We start from the raw sequence: 14,318 nt of genomic DNA, 5'->3' as shown, positions 1-14,318 counted from the left end.
TCCCCTCACCCCCCCCTTCCCCTCACCCCCCCCTTCCCCTCACCCCCCCCCTTCCCCTCACCCCCCCTTCCCTCCACCCCCCCCTTCCCCTCACCCCCCCCTTCCCCTCACCCCCCCCTTCCCCTCACCCCCCCTTCCCCTCACCCCCCCCTTCCCCTCACCCCCCCCTTCCCCTCACCCCCCCCTTCCCCTCACCCCCCCTTCCCTCACCCCCCCTTCCCCTCACCCCCCCTTCCCCTCACCCCCCCTTCCCCTCACCCCCCCCTTCCCCTCACCCCCCCCCTTCCCCTCACCCCCCCCCTTCCCCTCACCCCCCCCCTTCCCCTCACCCCCCCCCTTCCCCTCACCCCCCCCCTTCCCCTCACCCCCCCCCTTCCCCTCACCCCCCCCCTTCCCCTCACCCCCCCCTTCCCCTCACCCCCCCCCTTCCCCTCACCCCCCCCCTTCCCCTCACCCCCCCCCTTCCCCTCACCCCCCCCTGTGTTGCCACTGGTTCTCTATCTTCCGCCCCCCCCCCCCCCCCCCTGCACCCACCAGTACTTTTCCCAAAGTGGCCATTATTCCTGTGACAGTGAGTGACCCGCTCTTTGACCATGGGGTGAATCGTCGGCGCCGCGCATTGAACAATCAGCCCGCACACAGGATGGAAAATTTAGAGGGAACATCGGTCAGGATATTTCCCTTGGCAGAGGGGTCAACAATCAGGGGGCAGAGATTTAAAGTCATTGCTAGATGGTTTAGAGGGAGTTGTGGGGAGACCTTTTGTCACCCAGAGGATGGTGGGGGTCTGGAACTCACTGCCTGAAAGGGTGGTAGAGGCAGACACCCTCCCCACATTTAAAAATACTTGGATGTGCGCCTGAAGTGCCGTAACCTGCAGGGCTACGGACCGAGAGCTGGAAAGTGGGATTAGGCTGGATAGCCTCTTGGCTGGCCGGCACGGACATGATGAACCAAAGGGCCTCTTTCTGTGCAATAAACCACTTGGAGAGGGCAGTACTGAGGGAGCATCGCACTGTCGGAGGGGCAGTACTGAGGGAGCGCCGCACTGCTGAATGGATGTAAAGCGCTGTGCGATGTACTAAGGTCGTACAAGTTCTTCTTACCCAGTAACGCAACGATGAACCATGGAACCCCGTTATGACGCAGTACATGTTAATATGCTCACATGTTCTCTCCCCCTCTTCCAGTGGCCCTTTGAGCCGGACGTGTTTCAGAAGCAGGCAATCCTTCGGCTCGAGACCCATGACTCTGTCTTCGTGGCGGCTCATACATCGGCTGGCAAGACGGTGGTAGCCGAGTACGCGATCGCCCTCTCGCAGAAACACATGACCAGGTACGTCCCTGAACCGGAAAAGCCCGCGAGCCCGGCCTGCATTTCCCGCAGTTTTGTTAGACGACATCTTCATCACAGGCAGTCCCTCGAGTCGAGGTTGGCTTGCTTCCACACCGAAAAGAGATGGGTTCACGGGTGTTTCAATGGAGGGCCCGATATTCCAGTCCTGAACTCCAATTGAAGGGTGGAAGATGCCTGAGCCTGGATTGTTTTAACGTGTGGTGACCGTCACACATCAGCCACCACACGGGACTTGACAGAGCTCGGCCTTTATCCAGTGGCAAGGGTTAACCAGGACGGCTGGAGACCTGCTCTGCTGCACGGACCCAGTGCGCGCACATATCGCAGTGTGGGCTGGGCCCGTGCTGCCCCTGGGCCCTCGGCTCTCCTGGGCCCCGATCACGTACCTCTACAATCTCTCGCCGTTCCTTCGCCCCGACCTCGCCGCTCCTGCTGTACCGGCCCACGCTCCAATCACCGGCCTGGACCTTGATAATGTCCCTTTTCACTGCCGTTGCTCTCCTGCCCCAGCACGTGCTGCTCCCTGGAGTGGTACACCGCCACACTGCTCCTTCCGCTCCCCGGCCTGCTCCGATGGTGCTCGCAGGCCGACAATTGATAGGCCACGTAATCCCCACGCACCACCAGTTTCCCAATCGTGGCCTCGGCTCAAGTGGGCAGCTCCGTCGCCCTCTCAGCTCAGGATCGTTGGCTCAAGTCCCCACTCCAGGGGCTAGAGCACATAAATCTAGGCTGACTCTCCCAGTGCAGTACTGAGGGAGCGCCGCACTGTCGGAGGGGCAGTACTGAGGGAGCGCCGCACTGTCGGAGGGGCAGTACTGAGGGAACGCCGCACTGTCGGAGGGGCAGTACTGAGGGAGCGCCGCACTGTCGGAGGGGCAGCACTGAGGGAGCGCCGCACTGTCGGAGGGGCAGTACTGAGGGAACGCCGCACTGTCGGAGGGGCAGTACTGAGGGAGCGCCGCACTGTCGGAGGGGCAGCACTGAGGGAACGCCGCACTGTCGGAGGGGCAGTACTGAGGGAACGCCGCACTGTCGGAGGGGCAGTACTGAGGGAACGCTGCACTGTCGGAGGGGCAGTACTGAGGGAGTGCCGCACTGTCGGAGGGACAGTAGTGAGGGAGCGCCGCACTGTCGGAGGGGCGGTACTGAGGGAACGCCGCACTGTCGGAGGGGCAGTACTGAGGGAGCGCTGCACTGTCGGAGGGACAGTAGTGAGGGAGCGCCGCACTGTCGGAGGGAGAGTACTGAGGGAGCGCCGCACTGTCGGAGGTGCCATCTTTCGGATCAGACTTTAAACCGAGGCTCTGTCTGATCTCTCGGGTAAACATAAAAGGTCCCAGGGCTCTATTTGGAAGAAGAGCAGGAGAGTTATACCCGGTGTCCTGGGGCCAATATTTATCCCTCAACCAACATAAGAAAAACAGATTATCTGGTCATTATCACAGTGCTGTTTGTGAGAGCGCAAATTGCTTGCTGCGTTTCCCACATTACAACGGCGACCACATGTGAAAAATGAACTTAATTGGCTGTAAAGCGCTTTGAGTGGTCGTGAAAAGAGCTATATACAATGTAATTCTGATTAGTTTGTTGCCGATCGCGTCAGTGGTTTGTCTCCATGGTAACTCGAGTGGATTTCTGATCGCAGGACGATATATACATCTCCCATTAAGGCCCTGTCCAATCAGAAGTTCAGGGATTTCAAAAACACGTTCAAAGATGTCGGACTGCTGACTGGAGATGTCCAGTTACACCCCGAGGCTTCCTGTCTCATCATGACCACCGAAATCCTCAGGTCTGTATCGCCCATCTTGCTCTTAGTATGAAATGGTCAGACACTGAGAAGTGTAGAGGAACAGAGGGACCTGGGGGTGCAGGTCCAGAGATCCCTGAAGGTAGCAGGCCAGGTGGATAAGGGGGTTAAGAAGGCATACGGAATGCTTGCCTTTATTAGCCGAGGCATGGAATACAAGAGCAGGGAGGTTACGCTTGAACTGTATAAAACACTGATTAGGCCACAGCTGGAGTACTGCGTGCAGGTCTGGTCACCACATTACAGGAAGGACGTGATTGCACTGGAGAAGGGTACAGAGGAGATTTTAAGCATGTTGCCGGGAGTGGAGAATCTTAGCGATGAGGACAGATTAGATAGGCTGGGTTTGTTTTCCTTGAAACAGAGGAGGCTGAGGGGAGATTTAATTGAGGTGTATAAAATTATGAGGGGCCTCGATAGAGTGGTCAGGAAGGACCAGTTTCCCTTAGCGGGGGGGGGGGGTCAACAACCAGGGGGCATAGATTTAAAGTAATTGGGGGGAGGTTTAGAGGGGTTTTGAGGGGAAATGTCTTCACCCAGAGGGCAGTGGGGGTCTGGAACTCACGGCCTGAAAGGGTGGTAGAGGCAGAAACCCTCACCACATTTAAAAAGTACCTGGATGTGCACTTGAAGTGATGTAACCCACAGGGCTACGGACCGAGAGTGGGAAAGTGGGATTAGGCTGGGTAGCTCTTGGTCGGCCGGCACGGACACGATGGGCAGAAATGGCCCCATTCCGTGCTGTAAATGTCTGTGATACGGTGGGGTGTGCTCACTTATCCCTACCTCTCACTCCTTCCTCTCCTCCCTTCCTTCCTTCCCTTCCTTCCTCTCCTTCTGTCATGTATTTGCTTCGTGGGGTTCCTTGCTTAAGAATTCATAGCAACACATTGCGATGAAGAACTAGTTGGTTTATTAGCAAAAGGTTTAACAATCATTTGACACACTGCCAGTTCATCCACCAGGCTCACAGCCGCCTGCCCCATCGTGGATCCCCCGAACCCAACTGGCCGGGGTTTTATTGAGTCCCGTGAACATCACGTGACTGGCTAAGCCGCCCCCAACTCAACAGTTCAACAAACCCATGAGCATCCTCACGGGTGCATATCTTACACCTTCCTTTTCAAAATTCCCATCCTTGTTTACAAATCCCTCCATGGCCCTCGCCCCTCCCTATCTCTGTAATCTCCTCCAGCCCCACAACCCCCCGAGATGTCTGCGCTCCTCTAATTCTGCCCTCCTGACCATCCCTGATTATAATCGCTCCACCATCGGTGGCCGTGCCTTCAACTGCCTGGGCCCCAAGCTCTGGAACTCCCTGAATAAACCTCTCCGCCTCTCCACCTCACTTTCCTCCTTCAACCCGCTCCTTAAAACCTCCCTCCATAACCCTCCTGTGAAGCGCCTTGGGACATTTCACTGTGTTAAAGGCGCTTTATAAATACAGGTTGTTGTTTCATTCTCGACTCCTTCCTTCTGTATTTTAGTTTTTCTTTTTTGTCCTCTCTCTCCCTTCCTTTCACTCTTTTTCATTCTCCTTTCTCTCTGTTGGATTGTGGTTTTAAACAAACTCCAACTTTTGTTTATTCATTCACGGGATGTGGGGCTCGCTGGCAAGGCCGGCATTTATTACCCATCCCTAATTGTCCTCGAGAAGTGGTGGTGAGGAATACAACTGAACCAGAGTGTTCACAGCCTCTGTGTCCTATTAGACCCTGAAATCCACGGCATAACTAACACCGCCTATTTCCACCTCTGTAACATCGCCCGTCTCTGCCCCTGCCTCAGCTCATCCGCTGCTGAAACCCTCATCCCTGCCTTTGTTACCTCTAGACTTGGCTATCCCAACGCACTCCTGGCTGGCCTCCCACATTCTACCCTACGTACACTAGAGGTGATCCAAAACTCGGCAGCCCGTGTCCTAACTTGCACCAAGTCCCACTCACCCATCATTCCCTGTGCTCACTGCTCCGTGTCCTAACTCGCACCGGGTCCCGCTCACCCATCACCCCCTGTGCTCACTGCCCCGTGTCCTAACTCACACCGAGTCCCGCTCACCCATCACCCCCTGTGCTCACTGCCCCGTGTCCTAACTCGCACCGAGTCCCGCTCAACCATCACCTCCTGTGCTCACTGACCCGTGTCCGAACTCACACCCAGTCCCACTCACCCATCACCCCCTGTGCTCACTGCCCTGTGTCCTAACTCACACCCAGTCCCACTCACCCATCACCCCCTGTGCTCACTGCCCTGTGTCCTAACTCACACCCAGTCCCACTCACCCATCATTCCCTGTGCTCACTGCTCCGTGTCCTAACTCGCACCGGGTCCCGCTCACCCATCACCCCCTGTGCTCACTGCCCCGTGTCCTAACTCACACCGAGTCCCGCTCACCCATCACCCCCTGTGCTCACTGCCCCGTGTCCTAACTTGCACCGAGTCCCGCTCACCCATCACCCCCTGTGCTCACTGCCCCGTGTCCTAACTCGCACCGAGTCCCGCTCACCCATCACCTCCTGTGCTCACTGCCCCGTGTCCTAACTCGCACCAAGTCCCGCTCACCCATCACCCCCTGGGCTCACCGACCTACATTGGCTCCCGGTTAAACAACGCCTCGATTTCAAAATTCTCCCCCTTGTTTACAAATCCCTCCATGGCCCTCGACCCTCCCTATCTCTGTAATCTCCTCCAGCCCCACAACCCCCCGAGATGTCTGCACTCCTCTAATTCTGCCCTCCTGACCACCCCTGATAATAATCGCTCCACCATCGGTGGCCGTGCCTTCAGCTGCCTGGGCCCCAAGCTCTGGAACTCCCTCCCTAAACCTCTCCACCTCACTTTCCTCCTTCAAGACGCTCCTTAAAACCTCCCTCTTTGACCAAGCTGCCGTAATTTCTACTTATGCGGCTCGTGCCAATTTTTCATCTCAATAGTCGCCTTGGTACGCTTCACTACGTTAATGGCGATATATAAACACAGGTTGTTGCTCCATTCTCGACTCCTTTCTCTTTCTTTTCTGTTCCTTTCACTTCTTTTCATTCTCATTCTCTCTCTGTTGGATTGTGTTCGAGTTTAAAAAAACTTCACGGGATGTGGGCATCGTTGGCGAGGCTGGCAGTTATTGCCCATCCCTAATCGCCCTCGAGAAGGTGGTGGTGAGCCGCCGCCTTGAATACAACGGAGTGCCTCGCTGGGCCATCTCAGAGGGGCAGTCAGGAGTCAAACACATAGCTGTGGGTCTGGGGTCACATCCCGGCCAGACCGGGTAAGGGTGGCCGAATTCCTTCCCTAAAGGACCCATTCGTGAAGCAGCTGGGCTTTGTAACGACAATCCGTTAGTTTTACCGATCACCGTTCAGTCGGTCAGCGGCGTTTGCCCGGGATCAGCGCTGGGCATTGCTGACGACTGTGACGTTCTGTAACTTTGTCTCCCGCAGGTCCATGTTGTACAACGGCTCGGATGTTATTCGTGATCTAGAATGGGTCATATTCGATGAGGTTCACTACGTCAATGATGCTGAGGTAAGACTTGACCGTAACATCGTCATCGACCACAGCTGTTTACAATATACACAGATGACCTGGAAGAGGGGACAGAGTGTAGTGTAACAAAATTTGCAGATGACACAAAGATTAGTGGGAAAGCGGGTTGTGTAGAGGACACAGAGAGGCTGCAAGGAGATTTGGATAGGTTAAGCGAACGGGCTAAGGTTTGGCAGATGGAATACAATGTCGGAAAGTGTGAGGTCATCCACCTTGGGGGGAAAAAAAACAGTAAAAGGGAATATGATTTGAATGGGGAGAAATTACAACATGCTGAGGTGCAGAGGGACCTGGGGGTCCTTGTGCATGAAACTCTTTTTGGAAAGTTGCCTTTAGCAGAGGATGGTTACGATCCATCGACCTCTGGGTTATGGGCCCAGCACACTTCCGCTGCGCTCCAAAAAGTGAGTTTGCAGGTGCAACAGGTAATCAGGAAGGCGACTGGAATGTTGGCCTTCATTGTGAGAGGGATGGAGTACAAAAGCAGGGAGGTCCTGCTGCAACTGTATAGGGTATTGGTGAGGCCGCACCTGGAGTACTGCGTGCAGTTTTGGTCACCTTACTTAAGGAAGGATATACTGGCTTTGAAGGGGTACAGAGACGATTCACTAGGCTGATTCCGGAGATGAGGGGGTTACCTTATGATGATAGATTGAGTAGACTGGGTCTTTACTCGTTGGAGTTCAGAAGGATGAGGGGTGATCTTATAGAAACATTTAAAATAATGAAAGGGATAGACAAGATAGAGGCAGAGAGGTTGTTTCCACTGGTCGGGGAGACTAGAACTAGGGGTCACAGCCTCAAAATACGGGGGAGCCAATTTAAAACCGAGTTGAGAAGGAATTTCTTCTCCCAGAGGGTTGTGAATCTGTGGAATTCTCTGCCCAAGGAAGCAGTTGAGGCTAGCTCATTGAATGTATTCAAGTCACAGATAGATCGATTTTTAACCAATAAGGGAATTAAGGGTTACGGGGAGCGGGCGGGTAAGTGGAGCTGAGTCCACGGCCAGATCAGCCATGATCCTGTTGAATGGCGGAGCAGGCTCAAGGGGCTAGATGGCCTACTCCTGTTCCTAATTCTTATGTTCTTATGTCATTGGCGGACCCTCGAAGCGAGGATGACTTGTTTCCACGCCGAAAAAGGATGAGTTCACAGGTATTCCAATGGAGGGCCCGATATTCCAGTCCTGAACTCCAATTGAAGGGTGGAAGATGCCTGTGTCTGGATTGTTTTAACGTGTGGTGACCGTCGCACATCAGCCACCACACGGGCTTGACAGAGCTCGGCCTTTATCCAGTGGCAAGGGTTAACCAGGACGGCTGGAGACCTGCTCTGCTGCACGGACCCAGTGCGCTCACATATCGCAGTGTGGGCTGACCCGTGCTGCCCCTGGGCTCCGAACTCTCGCCTCCTCCTGGGCCCCGATCACGTCCCTCGCCGCTCCTGCTGTACCTGCCCACGCTCCAATCACCGACCTGGATCTTGATGACGTCACTCTTCGCTGCCGTAACATCCAGCCCCCCTCCGGCACTCCGACACAACTGATCAGCCCCGAGGTGGGGGGAGGATTTAGAATCTTACAGCACAGAAGGAGGCCATTCGACCCATCGTGCCTGTGCAGGCTCTCCGAAAAAGCGATCCACTTAGTCCCAGTCCCCCTGACCTTTCCCCATAGCCCTGCATAGTTTCTCCTCTTTAATAAGAAATAGGAGCAGAAGTCGGCCATACGGCCCCTCGAGCCTGCTCCGCCATTCAATACGATCTTGGCTGATCCGATCATGGACTCAGCTCCACTTCCCTGCCCGCTCCCCATAACCCCTTATTCCCTTATCGGTTAAGAAACTGTCTATCTCTGTCTTAAATATATTCAATGTCCCAGCTTCCACAGCTCTCTGAGGCAGCGAATTCCACAGATTTACAACCCTCAGAGAAGAAATTCCTCCACATCTCAGTTTTAAATGGGCGGACCCTCATTCTAAGACCATGCCCCCGAGTTCTAGTCTCCCCCATCAGTGGAAACATCCTCTCTGCATCCACCTTGTCAAGTGTTTATCTAATTCCTTTTTGAAAGTTGCTATTAAATCTGCTTCCACCACTGTTTCAGGAAGCGCGTTCCAGATCACCATAACTCGCTGTGCAAAAAATGATTCCCCTCCTACTCACCGAGATTTCTTTTTGCCATTTATGTTCAATCTGTGTGCTCCGGTTATCGACCCTCCTGCAACACAGTTTCTACCTATCTACTCTTTCAAGACCCTCATAATTTTGGGAAAGAAAAAGTTAACGGCAAAAAATAAGACCATCCTGCTCACCGCAGCTCACCCCCGCAGTGTTGCTGCTCCCCAGCCGAGCATGTAATCTCTGCGGGTAGCATGCTCTCCTCTGAGTCAGGAAGTTCGAGTCCCATTCCAGAGACGAGAGTACAAAATCCAGGCAGACCACTGCATTGTCGGAGGTGCTGTCTTTCGGACGAGACGTTAAAACCGCCACAAAAGGTGCGGCGAGAGATCGTGGGCGGAGGAGCGGCGAGAGATCGTGGGCGGAGGAGCGGCGAGAGATCGTGGGCGGAGGAGCGGCGAGAGATCGTGGGCGGAGGAGCGGCGAGAGATCGTGGGCGGAGGAGCGGCGAGAGATCGTGGGCGGAGGAGCGGCGAGAGATCGTGGGCGGAGGAGCGGCGAGAGATCGTGGGCGGAGGAGCGGCGAGAGATCGTGGGCGGAGGAGCGGCGAGAGATCGTGGGCGGAGGAGCGGCGAGAGATCGTGGGCGGAGGAGCGGCGAGAGATCGTGGCGGAGGAGCGGCGAGAGATCGTGGGCGGAGGAGCGGCGAGAGATCGTGGGCGGAGGAGCGGCGAGGGATCGTGGGCGGAGGAGCGGCGGGAGATCGTGGGCGGAGGAGCGGCGAGAGATCGTGGGCGGAGGAGCGGCGAGAGATCGGGGCGGAGGAGGGGCGAGAGATCGGGGCGGAGGAGCGGCGAGAGATCGGGGCGGAGGAGCGGCGAGAGATCGTGGCGGAGGAGCGGCGACTGAGGGTACGGGGCCCAGAAGAGCCGAGGGCCCAGGGGCAGCACGGGTCAGCCCACACTGCGGTATGTGAGCGCACTGGGTCCGTGCAGCAGAGCAGGTCTCCAGCCGTCCTGGTTAACCCTTGCCACTGGATAAAGGCCGAGCTCTGTCAAGCCCGTGTGGTGGCTGATGTGTGACGGTCACCACACGTTAAAACAATCCAGGCTCAGGCATCTTCCACCCTTCAATTGGAGTTCAGGCCTGGAATATCGGGCCCTCCATTGAAACATCTGTGAACCCATGTGGACCATGTGTTCACATGGTTCCAGGGACCACCGATGATGATGAAAACCGAGGCCCCGTCTGCCCCGTCAGGCGGACGTAAAAGATCCCACGGGAATTATCTCGGAAGACGAACTGGGGCCAATATTTTATCCCTCGGCCAGCAACGTCGCTGTTTGTGGGAGCTTGCTGTGCGTAAATCGCCTGCCTTGCGTCTCTTACGACGAGAGGTTTTTCTTTGGCTGCAAAGCGCTTTGGGTTGAGGTTGTGAAAGGCGCTATGTAAATGAACTGTCTGCCTGTCTCTGTCTTGCAGAGAGGCGTTGTGTGGGAAGAGGTGCTGATTATGCTGCCAGACCACGTCCACCTCATCCTCCTGAGTGCCACCGTCCCCAACACCCTGGAGTTTGCCGACTGGATCGGGTAAGCGGTTAACTTCTAAAGCTACGCGCATTCCCCCCCCCCCCCCCCTTCCCCCATCCTCTGCCACGTCCAACGCCCCAAGGCGGCGTGCGGATGGAGGGGGGCGGGGGGGTCGTCGGACTCTCTCATCGTGAGTTGTGAGGAGGATCCAGAGATGCTGCAAGGCGATTTAGACAGGTTGAGTGAGTGGGCAAACACATGGCAGATGCAGTATAACGTGGATAAATGCAAACCTCTGGACCCAACCCCCCCACTGCCCATATCAATTCACCACTCCCATTGTTTCAAAGGTTGGGCCTGACGGCCTCTCCCTACATCTTTAATATATCCATTTTTTTAAATATTCACTTTAGTTGGATTTTCAGAAGGCCTTTGATAATGCTATGTCTTTAGATGCTCTGATAATGACTCCACGAGGCAATGTGTTGTACTTGAACTGTCGTGACCCAAGTCCTTTATTGGTAACTCCAGAGTGAGGATCACACCAGGTGGCCTGCCTTTTATACTAGGCCAGGCACACCTGTACAGGTAACCTACAAGTCTCCCACTGAGGTGCCCCCTGGTGGCACACTTTGTAACAGTACAAGCAGTAACCATGTAGGATATATGACCGATAAAGTCCCACGTCAGAGCTCAGTGTGCAAAATTAAAGCACATAGTGTTGGGGGTAATGTAGTGGCATGGATTGAAAATTGGTTCACTGACAGGAAACAGCGAGTAGGACTAAACAGGGTTTTTTCGGGGTGACGGGCAGTGACTAGTGGGGTACCACAGGGATCAGTGCTGGGGCCCCAGCTATTCACAATATATATAAATGATTAGGATGAGGGAACCAAATGTAATATTTCCAAGTTTGTTGACGACACAAAACTAGGTGGGATTGTGAGTTGTGAGGAGGATGCAGAGATACTGCAAGGTGATTTAGATAGGTTGAGTGAGTGGGCAAACACATGGCAGATGCAGTATAACGTGGATAAATGTGAAGTTATCCACTTTGGTAGGAAAAACATAAGGACAGTTTTGGTCACCTTACTTAAGGAAGGATATACTGGCTTTGGAGGGGGTACAGAGACGATTCACGAGGCTGATTCCGGAGATGAGGGGGTTGCCTTATGATGATAGATTGAGTAGACTGGGTCTTTACTCGTTGGAGTTCAGAAGGATGAGGGGTGATCTTATAGAAACATTTAAAATCATGAAAGGGATAGACAAGATAGAGGCAGAGAGGTTGTTTCCACTGGTCGGGGAGACTAGAACTAGGGGTCACAGCCTCAAAATACAGGGGAGCCAATTTAAAACCGAGTTGAGAAGGAATTTCTTCTCCCAGAGGGTTGTGAATCTGTGGAATTCTCTGCCCAAGGAAGCAGTTGAGGCTAGCTTATTGAATGTATTCAAATCACACGTAGATTTTTAACCAATAAGGGAATTAAGGGTTATGGGGAGCGGGCGGGTAAGTGGAGCTGAGTCCACGGCCAGATCAGCCATGATCTTGTTGAATGGCGGAGCAGGCTCGAGGGGCTAGATGGCCTACTCCTGTTCCTAATTCTTATGTTCTTATGACAAAGTATTATTTAAATGGTGATGGCTTGGGAAGTGTCGATGTACAGAGGGACCTGGGTGTCCTTGTACACCAGTCATTGAAAGCAAACCTGCAGGTGCAGCAAGCAGTTAGGGGCAAATGGTACGTTGGCCTTCATTGCAAGAGGGTTTGAGTACAGGAGCAAGGATGTCTCACTACAGTTATACAGGGCCTTGCACTTTATCAGGGAGGCTTTGAGGGTGTCCCTGTAACGTTTCCTCTGCCCACCTTCGGCTCCTTTGCCGTGAAGGAGTTCCGAGTAGAGCGCTTGCTTTGGGAGTCTCGTGTCGGGGCATGCGGACAATGTGGCCCCGCCCAGCGGAGCTGGTCGAGTGTGGTCAGTGCTTCGATGCTGGGGATGTTGGGCCTGGTCGAGGACGCTAACGTTGGTGCGTCTGTCCTCCCGGGGGGGTTTGCAGGATCTGGCGGAGACACCGTTGGCGGTAAATAATGACGTTGCCGGCTGCGGCACCTCCCCTTGAAGAGCAGCCGCGACGCCGACCGACAAGAACTGCGCCTGACACGCACATTTCCCGCGGGGGGCGATTCCGCAGAATGGCGATTTCCGGTGGGGCGCTTTTGGGGAAGGGGGGGGTGGCGAGGGTGGGTCGTTACCGGGTCGGTGAGGGGTCAGCGCGGATGCTCCGCGGCGGGAAACCGGGCGGGGAGCTCCCCTATACCGCGCCGACCCTGAGCAAAGGCGATGTTTAAAACGGAGGCCCCCTACGCGGAAACTCGCCATTCAGCGAAGACCCCCTGGCTGTCGCTTCCAGCCGGTCAGAGGGTTGTCAATCTGTGGAATTCGCTGCCTCAGAGAGCTGTGGAAGCTGGGACATTGAATAAATTTAAGACAGAAATAGACAGTTTCTTAACTGATAAGGGAATAAGGGGTTATGGGGAGCGGGCAGGGAAGTGGAGCCGAGTCCATGATCGGATCAGCCAGGATCGTATTAAATGGCGGAGCAGGCTCGAGGGGCCGCATGGCCGACTCCTGCTCCTATTTCTGGTGTTCATTCTGCCGGCGGCTGGCTGAGTTACCCGGAGCAGGGTTTTATTTAATTTCTAGTTCGGAAACGATGTGCGCTGCGGATCATTAGGTCTGTGAAGAGATGGATTAAGGTCCTGCACCCCCGCTCTCTCCCCTCTCCCCCGGCTGTGTATCTCAAGCGCGGTCAGTGTGGGATTTCAGCCTCTGCGTGCTCCTGCGCTCTCGCTGCTCGCTGGCACCCGGCGTGAAGCTGCTGACCCCAGTTCTGGTCTCTTCCCTCCCCGCCCTCCCCCCACCCCCCCAGGAGGATTAAGCAGAAGAAGATCTACGTGATCAGCACCATGAAGCGGCCAGTGCCCCTGGAGCACCACCTGTACACCGGCAACAGCCAGAAGACCCAGAACGAGCTCTTCCTGCTGCTGGACGCCCATGGGACGTTCCTCACCAAGGGGTGAGTCCCTGTGTGTGAGAGAGAAGCTGTGTGTGTGTGTGTGTGTGAGAGAGAGAGAAGCTGTGTGTGTGTGTGTGTGTGAGAGAGAAGCTGTGTGTGTGTGTGAGAGAGAAGCTGTGTGTGTGTGTGAGAGAGAAGCTATGTGTTGGTGCATGTGTAATGTGAGAGTCCTGTGTCTGTGTCCCCTGTCCCTGCTCACTCTGTGTTCCTGTTCCCCTGTCCCTGCTCACTCAGTGTTACTGTTCCCCTGTCCCTGCTCACTCTCAGTGTTACTGTTCCCCTATCCCTGCTCACTCTCAGTGTTACTGTTCCCCTGTCCCTGCTCACTCTCAGTGTTACTGTTCCTCTGTCCCTGCTCACTCTGTGTTACTGTTCCCCTGTCCCTGCTCACTCTGTGTTACTGTTCCCCTGTCCCTGCTCACTCAGTGTTACTGTTCCCCTGTCCCTGCTCACTCAGTGTTACTGTTCCCCTGTCCCTGCTCACTCTCAGTGTTACTGTTCCCCTGTCCCTGCTCACTCTGTGTTACTGTTCCCCTGTCCCTGCTCACTCTCAGTGTTACTGTTCCCCTGTCCCTGCTCACTCTGTGTTACTGTTCCCCTGTCCCTGCTCACTCTCAGTGTTACTGTTACCCTGTCCCTGCTCACTCAGTGTTACTGTTCCCCTGTCCCTGCTCACTCTCAGTGTTACTGTTCCCCTGTCCCTGCTCACTCTGTGTTACTGTTCCCCTGTCCCTGCTCACTCTCAGTGTTACTGTTCCCCTGTCCCTGCTCACTCTGTGTTACTGTTCCCCTGTCCCTGCTCACTCTCAGTGTTACTGTTACCCTGTCCCTGCTCACTCTGTGTTCCTGTTCCCCTGTCCCTGCTCACTCTGTGTTACT

General features: G+C 55.0%; 1 protein-coding gene across 1 annotated transcript in view; it reads left to right on the top strand.

The window, feature by feature from the left end:
- Nucleotides 1-14,318, top strand: part of LOC139230626 (superkiller complex protein 2-like) — a 170,498-nt gene that overhangs the window by 35,274 nt on the left and 120,906 nt on the right. Inside the window, exons 7-11 of the mRNA XM_070862442.1 lie at nucleotides 1,191-1,336; nucleotides 3,006-3,152; nucleotides 6,608-6,692; nucleotides 10,315-10,421; nucleotides 13,293-13,439. Coding sequence (XP_070718543.1) covers nucleotides 1,191-1,336; nucleotides 3,006-3,152; nucleotides 6,608-6,692; nucleotides 10,315-10,421; nucleotides 13,293-13,439 — 632 coding nt within the window. The remainder of the gene's footprint in view (nucleotides 1-1,190; nucleotides 1,337-3,005; nucleotides 3,153-6,607; nucleotides 6,693-10,314; nucleotides 10,422-13,292; nucleotides 13,440-14,318) is intronic.

This window comes from Pristiophorus japonicus, chromosome 19, assembly GCF_044704955.1.
Source record: "Pristiophorus japonicus isolate sPriJap1 chromosome 19, sPriJap1.hap1, whole genome shotgun sequence".
Lineage (NCBI taxonomy): Eukaryota > Metazoa > Chordata > Chondrichthyes > Pristiophoridae > Pristiophorus > Pristiophorus japonicus.
The sequence above is the reverse complement of the archived record's forward strand: the minus strand, read 5'-3'. Positions and strand labels throughout refer to the sequence as shown.